The 12,500-nt window shown below is 44.8% G+C and overlaps 2 protein-coding genes across 7 annotated transcripts in view; one reads left to right on the top strand and one right to left on the bottom strand.

Annotated features, from left to right (window-relative positions):
- macrod1 (mono-ADP ribosylhydrolase 1) overlaps positions 1-12,500 on the top strand; it is a 122,973-nt gene that overhangs the window by 15,131 nt on the left and 95,342 nt on the right. The window lies entirely within an intron of this gene.
- Positions 9,817-12,097, bottom strand: flrt1b (fibronectin leucine rich transmembrane protein 1b; the record flags this gene model as incomplete). The annotated part of the gene is made up of 1 exon (XM_080773552.1): positions 9,817-12,097. One exon carries the CDS (start codon positions 12,095-12,097, stop codon positions 9,926-9,928), a length of 2,172 nt encoding a protein of 723 aa, XP_080629678.1. The 3' UTR covers positions 9,817-9,925.

Below are 12,500 nucleotides of genomic sequence, written 5' to 3'. Positions count from 1 at the left end.
CCCAGGAGGCCCCACCACCGCCCTTCATCTGTTCCTTCCATCTCTCCCTTCTGTCTACACATTGCAATGCTGTGCCCCATCAGAGAAGCCAATGACATTAGACAAACAGCTCTCAATTTACAGCTCCAGATTGATTTACACCCTGACATTGAGAAGTTAACATACCCAGAGAGAGTCAATCCCTAATGATGCCGCATCTGTAAATAAACAGGGGAAAAAAACAACCCACAAATGAACGAGTTTGCAGAAAAGCTCATTCGTGCTAATTATTTCTCTCCCACCCCTCCCTCGTTAAAAGCTTTTCCCACCCCTCCGATCAATCGCCACTTTAGTGTGGAGGGAGGGATGGATGGAGGAATAGAGGAAGTGCGAGCCTCATTAGCCTGATTGGGCCAATGTGGGTGATGGAGAGATGGAGCGAATAAGGGGAGTAAAAGAGAAAAGGAGTCAGCTTGATCATCAGCACTTTGCCTATCAAAGCTGCGCTCATCAGCGCGAGTGCTGCGTTCAAATGTGTTCGCGTTTCATTGCTTGAGCTGCTCTGCTTGCTGTCCAGGTGATGGTCTTTTGGTAGCTTGACAAACTCATGATGGGAGAGCGCAAGACGAGACTTCTCCTTTGTGCTGATGTGAGGTCGTTCTTGCTATTTCCTCCTTAATGGTTTCGTTTAAGATTAGTGTTGGGGATACACTGATTTCCTAGTCAATACTAATGGTTAACTTTACTCCAGACTAGTTTTTCAAATGGGCTGTAGGTGTATCGAGTACATTTAGAATTTGCCTCTCTAAAAGGATTACTTGGGCACAGTTTGCAAATCAGCCGGATATCAAATTCTTTGTCTATTAGTTCCCCCATGTGGGTGAGGAGAATAAGGGATTATTTTACAATATATTCTATACAGAATCATTAGCGTTTGTATACTAGTCCCTTTTGCTTTCTCAGTTCTCAAAAAATTAGGCAGAAATAATGTTAGACTGCCTGTACTTTGTCAAACCCATTTTAGTGCCAGGCAAACTATGAGGCTGTTGCTAAAACAGGTTTAGCCTTGGCTGCATGTCACCTGCTTGGCACTTAAAAGGACAACATCTGGCGCAACACCAATTGGTTGTAAGGGATCACAGGAGTAGGGCAACAAGCACCTACTTAGTACTACTTACTACTTGGCTTAGGGTTGACGACAGAGTACAGCATCTTGCAATGGGTCTGGTCCACAAGATTCGTTACACTTCCTTAATGTCAACAAAGTCCACACCCACAACACCAGAGGGAGTTCAACAAACCATGTGCAACCCAGATTCGGCACAAACAAGGGACTAAATTAACAAGGGAATAAATTAATGTGGAACGCCCTACCAACAGTCATTAAGACATGTGAATCCCTTGACTCCTTCAAAACCGCTCTCAAAGGGCACCTACGGACGGCTGCAATTTGAAACTGGCCCCCATAAAATCTGAATCCCCCACCCACCTCTTTCCCCCCTCACTGTATATGTTTTGGCTATAGAAGTGTATATTTGTACGTCTCTAAATGTTATGATGAATTGAACATGGTGGACCCTATTGTAAACAAGTGTAATGCTTTATGGTGTCCACTCCACAGTTAACAGTCTGAGTTGTGCTTGAAATGTACTGTAATTCGCCAAACTGTTAATACATTCATTAATCAATCATTCAATCAATCAATCAATCAATCAACCTGAGGAATGGCTTTAACCACTTAAGCCGTATTCAAAAATCTAATCATGTGGATCTTGGAATACACATGGGAACGACATGTACAGTATCTATGATGTATGACTCCAATATTAGGATATTTGTCCCATTTAACTTCCGTCATAAAATGAAAGTGAAATATTTCAGTGTATAAAAGTATAAAACGTGAGTTGTTGTGTGTTGAGGACTGGATGTGCTTAGTTAGCCGTGGGAAGTGTGCACAAGACATTTAACGATCAGCTGCAAATCGCGGCATGGCTCCAAAAGAGCCCACAGCGCGACATGCTTCAAAATCGATCTAATGTTTTCAACTCAAAAAGGTGTCACGTTGTGATGTGTTGAGCTTGTAGATCTGCTATATAACCTGGATTGTTGGCTAGATTAGATTGATGCTGTTTTCTTACAGTAGATGGAAGATAAGATATAGATATCATTAACCTCATCGAGTGCCGTACTCTAGGATAATCAAGTATAATCTAAGATAATTATACGCCATTTTCTCTCGTGTCAGTAATAATGGCTTTCTGATCATGTAACCGAGAACACATTTGAGGTTTTGAGCCTTTCATGGCCCCTGTCCAACCAGTGAGTACAAAAGCTTGTCAGAGTACACCCATCGCACACAATCACCATTTCGTAATTGCCATCTATCAGGTGTTGCAAAGTGGCATTCATCTTGCATGCTGATGTTTGGGCCTACATTATCAGAGCTTAGGAAATTGACATTTCTATTTATAGGAGCTAGGCTATTTATCCACTTATGCTGTTGGTCCTGTCATTCGTGGATGCAACGGGTAACTGATGTGATGTCAGAACATCAGTTACAGTCAGACTGGGTCACTGAAAGTGGAACTTTCTGAAAGTGGAACTTTCAGGGTGATGGACATGGCATCGTGAGGTGCTTACAGGAGCCTTTCACACTTTATCAGGGTTTAGGAGCAGTCGAGTCGAGATGGCGATGTCTTTATACATCATGATAGTACTATCAGAGAATGCTTGATAGCATTGAATGGATGTATTGCCACTGGCAGAATTTGAAGATGCACCCCTAATTTCTTTCACACACTGAGGAATAATGGAGACGTATAGACCTCTGTGAATAACATGTGAAAGATAAGATTATATAAGAAATAACTTAATGTTTAATTGAAAAAAGTTACACAGTATGACTTTAAATGGTTATTAGTTTATTGCTAGTGATTCCAGTGTTTAGCAGCTCATTGCATGTTTGACATTGTCAACTAACTGGCTGGTTTTGGGTGAGTTAATTGTTTGACGTACAGTATAAGTGTACCTGCTTGTCTGCCAGAGAGGCTTAGAGTGAATATTTCAAGGGTTCTCATCACTACTGTACAGGCCTTTGCCAATGCCCTGCTCGCCCAAGCAGCCAACAGAGTGGACTGTGACTGAAAGCTGAGGGCTTTGGAAGACCCAGAAATTCAGCAGGGGGCCGATTGCTCAGAGCACTTCTGACCGAAAAGCGGGTTCTTTGCACAGCTTGCTCACACAGCTCGGAGATGAAACCGAATGCCTGATGGTCTATCTTTTCATGAGAAAAAAGGCAATTCATAAATTATTCACTCTACTGGGCTAACACAGACAAAAGGCGGGTATAGCACAAATATTACTTGAGGAGGTAATAAACGCTTTTTAATCAACTTGGTCTATCAACCAAATTAGTGAAAATGTAATCCGATGAATAATTAACAGATTAACAAAGAAAAGCTAAAAATAACTAGATCCAAGAAGCCACATGGAAAATAATTAGATGTGTTGTTCACATGTGAGATTGAGCTCACACCTTTCAACATTGTTGGCGCAGGAGCAATCATTCTTATCCTTTATGTTCCCAACAGATATTGCACTGGCATCACAGTGCTATAGCTTTATGCCTGAAAGACGTAACGTACACACATTGTGCACAGCAAAATCCACTGTGTTCATCTATGGACCAAACCTTTTTAGGTTCATTTCTACACTCCCAGCATTTCACTGTGAAATTATACTAAATTATATAAATATGTTCATTCTTTGACCTGTTTATTTAATTGATATCGTTTCCATGCTTCCATGCTTGAACCACAAGTGCCACAAGTGTGCTTTTGCTTAAAGTGTTTTTGTTGTTGGTTGGTTGGTTTTATTCCTCCAAGGTATTCCAGTGCCTCTATAGAGTATCTGTGAGAGAAGAAATGTGTCAGTGTTTGTTATCCACTTCCATGGGCCTGTGGGGACCAATGATCCCCCCCCTCTGTTGCGTGTGTGTGTGTGTGTGTGTGTGTGTGTGTGTGTGTGTGTGTGTGTGTGTGTGTGTGCGCGCACACGCGTGTGTGTGTGTGTGCAAGTGAGTGTGCGTGTGTGTCTGAAGTCTCTGTGGGCTTCTTATGCTTTTGCCTTTGTGAAGACGGAAAGATGCTTGTTAGAGTCCTACAAAACATGTCCTTGTGAACGAACATTTTGAGCCATATATTGAGCCATAAGAAAGAAGAAAGTTTTTCAAGGATGTGTATTTTTGATTCGCTATGCATGTTTATGTGTGAGCCTAATGCAGTTATCTACCCTTAGGGTACTTTTTATTTGTTTGTCCTCTGTCCTTCGGTATCGCATTCTGGACAGTGTGTCCATGACCACTGCATTCAATCCTGACTTCATCCCTTATATAAGGGAACAGAAGGAATGACGTTGGCATCTACAAGTCGTGCTAAAAGACACATTTCAATGTCCCAAAGCATTGTGGACTCCATCTTATCCCTTATCCCTAAACTTATTTGCCATTTTTTACTATTTTGAAAATAATTTTAAAATAGTTCAACTAGCCGATCTACATCTACACGTTGTGAGCTTGTAGATCAGCTATTTGAACTATTTTAAAAGGTTTTTTTAAATAGTAAAAAATGGCAAATACGTTTAGGGATAAGGGGTGGCACATACTCTGGGGTTGTTACATTTATGAGGAAACCGATGATTGATTTTCATTCATTTCCATATGGTACGAAAATCTACTTTTAATTAGCCTGAGATGGATCGTCCAACATAGTAAACTTTGTCTTCCTTGGTTTTTAGCCAAAGTTATGTTATCGTTGAGTTTTAGTGCAGCTAAAAGTGTGGATCGATGTGAAATGTCAGGGCCAGGCTGAATATCTGTCAGGGCAGCAGATCATTTTAAGGTTGGTTAAACAAGAATTAAACAAAACAAAACAGGAGAATAGGGTAAATACATGTATCCACAGAGCCTATAACATAGTTATAGGCCTCTGTGGATAAATGTTGTCCAGGTTTCCAGACAGTGGCATACTCATGACCTGTTCTGCTTCATTTTCTAATAGCTGTTTGATTGGCTCTGCAAAGGATTTGAACCGGCAGAAACGCATATGAAACACATCATTTCAGGTTCAAATCTGCTGCTGTGAACTGGAACAGAACTATGACAATTGGCCCAGTATTATGCAATGCAACTTGTATAGTCCAATTCCAGTGATGGAGGGTCTTGATTGCAAGTTAACATATGATTGGATGTGTTGTAATGGAAGTCTGCGCCGGTTCGTCAGTTCCATAACCACTTTACCCCATGGCATCCCTATTTTGGGAATGTTTTGGGATGGTGAATGTAAAATAAAAATCACACCTGTGTGAACTGAGTGGTGCAACTCCCCCCCCCACCTCTCTCTCTCTCTCTCTCTCTCTCTCTCTCTCTCTCTCTTTAGCAGGCAACAGTGCAGCACTATCCCTCTCTCTGTTTCTGCACAACAGCGCCCCTACTGGTACTCATTATACTGGTGCTCATTAATGAACACATAGGTGAACACACGGACACGGACATTGCTGTTCCTTGGAGTGGTTGCACCACTCAAAAAGACAATCTAAAGGCTTGCAACGCATTGCAATGTGACGCGTTGTGGTTAAAAACTTTCAATAGTTCACCTGGCGTTACATATCTGTCTAATCACGTGACTTGTATACACGGTACTGTATATACAGAACTGATTGTAGTGACTACGCAGTTTTGGTGCATAGGAATACACCAACATGTTGCATGTTAATTCCCTTGCTCGTTGCATGCTTAGTGGAGCATTGTTTTAGAATCACTCTAAAGCAGTGGCACTGCATACTGCAGAGCTGAAGTGCCTGGAAATCTGTGTATTTCTTTAATCCTGAACAGAACATTTTGAAATGAGAGTGCCAGGCATTGAAAATGAGCCAGATTTAGCAAAATTGCGTTTGATACTGCCACAGTTCTACCAAAAACCACATGTCCGACTCATTCATATAGCATGTAGCCTACAACAAGCGTGTGTTCATTGCTGAGATCTAATATATTGTTGCCGTCATGCAAAAAAGACGTATTTAGCTATTAGTGTCGTCCTACACATACATTAAATTCCCCTTGACAATGAATGGAGAATTACGTCATATCTGTCTGAGCAGATAGACTACTTTCGTCCTACACAAACATTAAATTCCCATTGACAATGAATGGAGAATTTACGTCATAATTATGTGTCTGAGCACGTCAGCATGTTACGTCATGATGATGTACGATGATAAGAGCGCCCCTCATTCCGCATTTAGTTTATACTGCGTCGTTGAAAGTGGTTACGTCTCTCTGTGGGTTTCAAAATGATTAACAAGAGCTTGTGACTAAATCATATTGCATTGTACCTATAGGAACGAAAGGTTTTGGAGACATGATACAAGTTTCCTCACAGCCCCAGGCAGTGACGATATGAAGTGGCATGGCCTTGTGTTGTGGTTTGATGATGACATTGATTCATTGCAGACAGAATGGCATTAATACACACAGACAGACTCAATATATTTTTATTTATTGGTGGCTAACTGTCAGTGGCTGCATTGACTTGACCTGAATTCAACTCCAAAGTCATGTGAGTTAGGGAGTTCTGGGTACAAGTATTATAATGGTGGTTGTGAAGACGAAGTGATGAACCCACGTATGCACCTATACTACCAGTACTTATAAGTACTGTAATATACTGTAGTAATATAGTATGTCATGTTTAACATTTAAGTGATGGTCATTCCCTTTCTTCCTCACATGTTGTGTACACACACACACACAACATGACCATTAACTGCATGTAAACACTTTTCCTGCTTCCTGCTTCGCACATGGCTGTCACAAGCAGTTTGTCTACGATGGACACTTATACACTCCTCTGTTCGTTATATTGATTTGTGCTTACACAAGCATTAGCACTCTCTTAGAATGAGAGGCATGTCTTCACTCAAACGTAGAGAGACACACACACACACACACAAACACACACACGCTTAGTCACTCTCTTTCACTTACTATTTGGTCGGACACACACACACACACACACACACACACACACACACACACACACACACACACACAAGTCTAGCCGAGCAAGCTGGCGGATCCTTATAAATGTTGGAATCCGAGCGTATAGCCACTGATGTATTCATTCAGTGTGTGTGATTTAATGAGGCCTGTTCTGTCCCGTCATAAATCACATTAATAATGTGAGGTTCCCATTGATTTTTCAGCTATCAAAGTGCATTATTTGATATCCGCAGCCTTTATTTCTGATTTAATGCATCAGACACGCGCCAAAGAACTCACGACCCATTTTTTTTCCAGTTTTCTTTTTTTAGAAGTCTTTATTCATTCGTGTAGAAAAAAGACAAAAGACCAATAGACGTTCTGCGCCCCACTTGTTCGATTTATACATGAGTGTTTTCATTATCACTTCAGAGAGCGGCGTTTTAAAGGAAAGTGTTGTTTCTAAACAGAATAGAAGGAAGGCCTCAGTGCTCTTTCAAAACAAGGGTGGGGTGAGGGACAGACGTCTTGATATTAGTGGTGGACCATAGAACAGATATAGGGAAAGAGAGCTATTCAACGTCAGAGTGCAGGATCTCAACACTTAACAGTCTCAAACATGATACACCCCTCCTCCCCCCGCACACCTTGGTAGTGGTACTGCTTCATTGATATCATTCTTTATACATTTGTTTTCTTCTTCTCTCTATACCTGCACCTAATCCAAAGTATCTTTGCTTTCTGAGTTCTATTAACAAGGCCAGGGACAGACTGTCAGAAAGCCATGGCCTCCTTTCTTTTGCTGAGTGTGCGTGTGCGTGCGTGCGTGCGGTTAGTGTGTTGATCTGCACAGTGTTGTGGTCCAGCTGTGATCCCTGATAACTGAACTGTATCTAAGTCAACCTATATGGAACCCGAGAGCAGGCCCTGAGTTAAATTAAGTATTTTATCTTACAATGTTCAAAGGATGCACTGGATCCTTTTAAAACAAATCTATTGAGTGGTTTAAAGTCACAAAATGACAATATGCATCACTGCAACTTTTACTGCTTCTGCTTAAATGTCCAAATTTAACGTGCCTTGGTTATTACTTAAACTCCTCGTTATGTGATTTTTTTCCCCCCCACCACACACATTCTACAGTATAAATCAAAGGTTATGACTTATGAAGCAGCTGTAACAGACGTCGCACATTAAACAGACTAGACCAGGCTAGTTTTCAAGCCCACGAAAGATCTGCTGTTTAAATTAATTATGGGTTCATTATGTTACGCCAGCCTGCGGAATAATGCAAATTACTTTTTGCATGATGAGATCATTTGTAGCTATAATTTGCAACAGTAAGCTTATCATAAAACCAGGTGCAAAGGAAATTGGCAACATAGTATTCTTTTCTTTTTGTAATTCTGAATGCTAAGAAAAAAAAATAGGATGAGGGTGTTTAATTTCCCTCTTAACGCCAGTCGTTTCTCCTTCGGACTCTGTAATAATTCTGTGTTGTGGTACAGTAGCAATCTCTGATTGTCTTGTCATGCCGTAGGTAGGCTACTGTCACGTACAGTACAGCATGTCACACATCGCAGGGACTACATTTTGATCAAGATGCATTATATTTTAAGTGTAGACTAGCAAAAAAAAAAAAAGAAAGAACAAACATTTAATGCCTTGGCTCTATACTCTCCCAACCATTCGTCATTTGATAGAATCGTTCCATCATGGATGTATGTGTCATGTGTGCAGTCAATTTTCTCCCCAGGCTTTTCCTGAGGACATGTAGTGGTTCTGCTACAGGTAAAGATCACCGGCAAATCCTCAGTGTTCATTTAACTCCTAAATGAATACTGAGGACTTTTACTGTTCAATCATCCCATTTGCCGCTCCCCCCTATATTCCTTTTGTCTGTCTCCACACTCCTTGCTGTCGCATCTATCATCTGCCCTATTCTCACTTCATGTTCTTCTCCTCTATTCTCCCTTTGTGCCCCGCGCTCTGCTTTCAGCCAACCCGACATCTCTCACAGAGGGTTCTCCATCCTCCTTATTATCTCCCTTCAACTATCCATCCATCCAACCAACCAATCAACCAACCAACCAACCAACCATCCAACCCTCCCTACCCCATTCCACCCCCCTCCCCCCCCAATCATTAGTCTCCCCGTGCTCCCCGTGGTCTGTCTGCGTCTTCCGTCAGAACTGTTATCACTGCTGTCAGCTCCCTTGGCGAAAACAAAGTCGTCCTCTGCTCACGGCTCCACAAGAGAAATAAAAAGGAGAAAGCCTTGACCAAAAAAAAATAACAAAAAAAACGAGGTGGGCGGGGGCAGAGGAAAGGAGAAGGCCTACAGTAGCAACACATTTTTTTCATGTCAGTCATCATGATACATTGTCATCTGCGCGTTATAACAACCACCAATTTCTCACTCTCTGTCTTTATCTGTACAGCACAGAGTACACAGAAGGGAGATGTGAGAGCTATCGCTATACACTGCCTTTTCTTTTTATTATAAATATATCCCCCGCTAATTCAGCTAAGCCTAGTATATTAACCTCAAATAAGTTACTGTGTATTATTATGAGCTCAGAAGAATGATAGGTTTTGAAGAGAATTTGTGAAATATTGTAAAGAGAGAAAAAGTAACCATTTATAACCATAAGTAGCATTGAAACACAGGTCTACTATATAATATAATATACCCAGAGCGGTTACAAGTGACTTATGCCACTAAGTGTCGATGTCCAGTCACCGTAGCCAAATCCAGTCTTTTCTACACAGCAAACCAATCAAAATCGATCCAGCAGAGGCACAGAGGGTACTTTGGAAACCAAGGATAAAGTGGCCGTTGGCCTGGCGCTCGTTAGCCATAGAAATGGTGCCTGACATTGGCAGCCAAAGGCGTGAGTCTGTGTGCCATCACGTGTAGGCATAGTCTATGTCGGGGATGCCGCCCTCCCGGTAACCACGGTTGGTGCCGTAACCAACGTGGTGGTGGCCACTGCTTTGGCTCAGAATAGTGCCATTGAGGGTGCCGGCGCCATGGCCGCTCCGGTAGGTCCCGTTGGCGTGGGAAGAGGATGAGGACGAGGAAGGGAAGATGGTGTGGATGTAGGTGACGTCTTCCAGCTTGGGCTGCAGCGCCTGTTGGGCCATGGCTGTCATCTGGAAGCCCGAAGGAGGAGCCCGGATCTCCAGAATGGAAGTGTCCTTCTTGGTGCCCGACTCCACGTAGTCGTCGTAATGCTTGGCCCCGCGACCTCTGCCGTACGAGCCCGAGTCTCCCGACATGTAGCCCACCCTCTGTCCATACCAGCAGAAGATGCCAAAGATCAGCAGCAAGCTGACCAATGCCGTGGCTCCCCCGATGATCCCCGCCAAAGGCAGGACGGTCAACTCCGTGTCCTGCCCCTCCTTGTTGGAGCCCTCGCCTCCTCCGCTGGTCGTGGCCTCTCCGGTCTCGATCTGAGCGCAGGCAGGAGCCGAGTCCTTACTGTCTGTGTCTAAACTGCCTGAGTGAGAGGAGCCCGCGGCGGTACCCTCAACGTCCTGTTTCAGTGGCAGTAGGCAGATGAGGTAGTGCGAACTCGGGGTGAGCTGCGTCAGGATATACTGCTGCCTCTCCCCCGGTACTAAGGTCTCTGTGATAGAGCCGAGGGCGGCGCTGCTTCCCAGCCTGAGCCATGACAGGCGGAAGGAGGGCGCCGGCCGTGGGCACAGCCAGGTAACCAGAACACTGTCTGCGGAAAGAGGCTTCACAGTCAGCTCCAGTGCCTCCCCAGATATCTGTCCACCTTCTCCTGGAGGCAAGGGCATCACCAGGCCTGGCCGCTTGGCCCTCAGGGTGAAGAGAGAACCTTGGGTAGGGGGGAAGAGGGGGCTAGTGGTGCTGCTGCCACGGGGGCCTAGAGCCACCACTCCTCTGCCTTTCTCGGCTTGGTTTCCTCCAACCCCGATTCCAGGCCCAGCAGGGGGGCCCTCACATTGCTCCATAAGTGCGGTGAGGTCTCTCAGAGGCTGTCCACGTATAACCTCAGGGCCCTGGCAGGTCAATCCCCTGACGGTAACAGCTGCCCCCCGGCTGTGGAGCCAAGCGTGGAGCCAGCGCAGGTTGCAACCGCAGTACCAAGGGTTCCCCCGGAGCAGAAGTAGCTCCAGGCTCTCCATGTCCTTTAATAGGCCCCGAGGGAGGGTGGTCAGATTGTTGCCTGACAGGTCCAGTCTCTGCAGCCGCCGCATCCCATCGAATGCCCCTCTTGGCACGTGAGTCATGCCGTTGTCCTGCAAATGGAGCTTCATGAGGTGCGCCGAAGGTAGGTTGACGGGTGGGGCCTGCAGGGCATTACGGACCAACGAGAGCTCGGTCAGGTTGGCGAGACGCGAGAAGGTGTCGTCTGCAATGCGCGTGTTGGCCAGAAGGTTTCCGTCCAGCACCAGGCGTCGGAGAGAAGAGAGCCCACGGAAGGCGTGGGTGGGGATGGTGCTGATGCGGTTGTCGTCAAGCCGCAGCTCTTCCAGGGATGCTGGCAGGCCTGCCGGGATACTGGACAGGTGGTTCCGCGAGAGAAACAGTAGACGCAGCCGTGGGGTCCCAGAAAACGCTCGCTCCTGGATGCTAACCGTTGATATGGAATTATCATCCAGGTGCAAACGTTCTAGCAACGGTAGCTTGGCCAGGGAGGAGCGCGGTAACGTTCGTATGTTATTGTCCTGCAAATGAAGCTCCCTTAACGACGGCGGGAGGTGTAAAGGAAATTCATCTAACTGGTTAGCATACAGGTAAACGACACGAATGGAGTTGCTACGTTCCAGCGAAGGAGGCAGGCCAGCGTTGCTCAGCCGGTTGCTCTGCAAGTAGAGGATGGCAGCCATCAACGGCAATGGAGGAATCATGCTGAGGCCGCGGTCGTTGCAATAGACAAACCCCTCGTCACAGCGGCACACCGACGGGCATACGGCGCCCTCCTCCCCTTCGCCCGTCTCCATGGCAATGGCCGCCGCTGCCAGTTCCAGTACCTCGGCCAGTAAGGTGAGGCACAGGAGGAGCAGGAATAGCCAATCGCGAAGCTCGGCAAGACTCTCCGCTGCCATTGCGTTCTGCGGCTTCTGTAGGAGAAAGACAGGAAGGAGAGAAATCGAGTCAAACCATGAACAAAATATGTGGCTCACTGGTTCTGATGCGAGGGAGGGAGGGATTCATCACATTAATGAGAGAGAAAGAGCTTTCACAGGAAGATGGAGCTTTTGAGTGAAATTTAGTTACAGCAGAGTGGACCACACATACATATTACTCCATTTTAAAATGTTTTATTTTACGCCAGCTGCTACTTCTCTTTCTCTTCCATTTGAAGTTATTGAATCATCGGGCATACGTTAGAAGTGGGTGTTGGGTATTACATGGGTCCATTTGACCATGTAGAAGAGAAATGGAGGGATAGGAGAGAGAGAGAGAGAGAGAGAGGGCGAATAAGTGTGTGGGCGAGTGAGATTACGA

This window comes from Protomyctophum bolini, assembly GCF_963924005.1.
Source record: "Protomyctophum bolini genome assembly, chromosome: 10".
NCBI classification, from domain to species: Eukaryota; Metazoa; Chordata; class Actinopteri; order Myctophiformes; family Myctophidae; genus Protomyctophum; species Protomyctophum bolini.
This window is presented reverse-complemented; position numbering and strand designations above follow the sequence as displayed.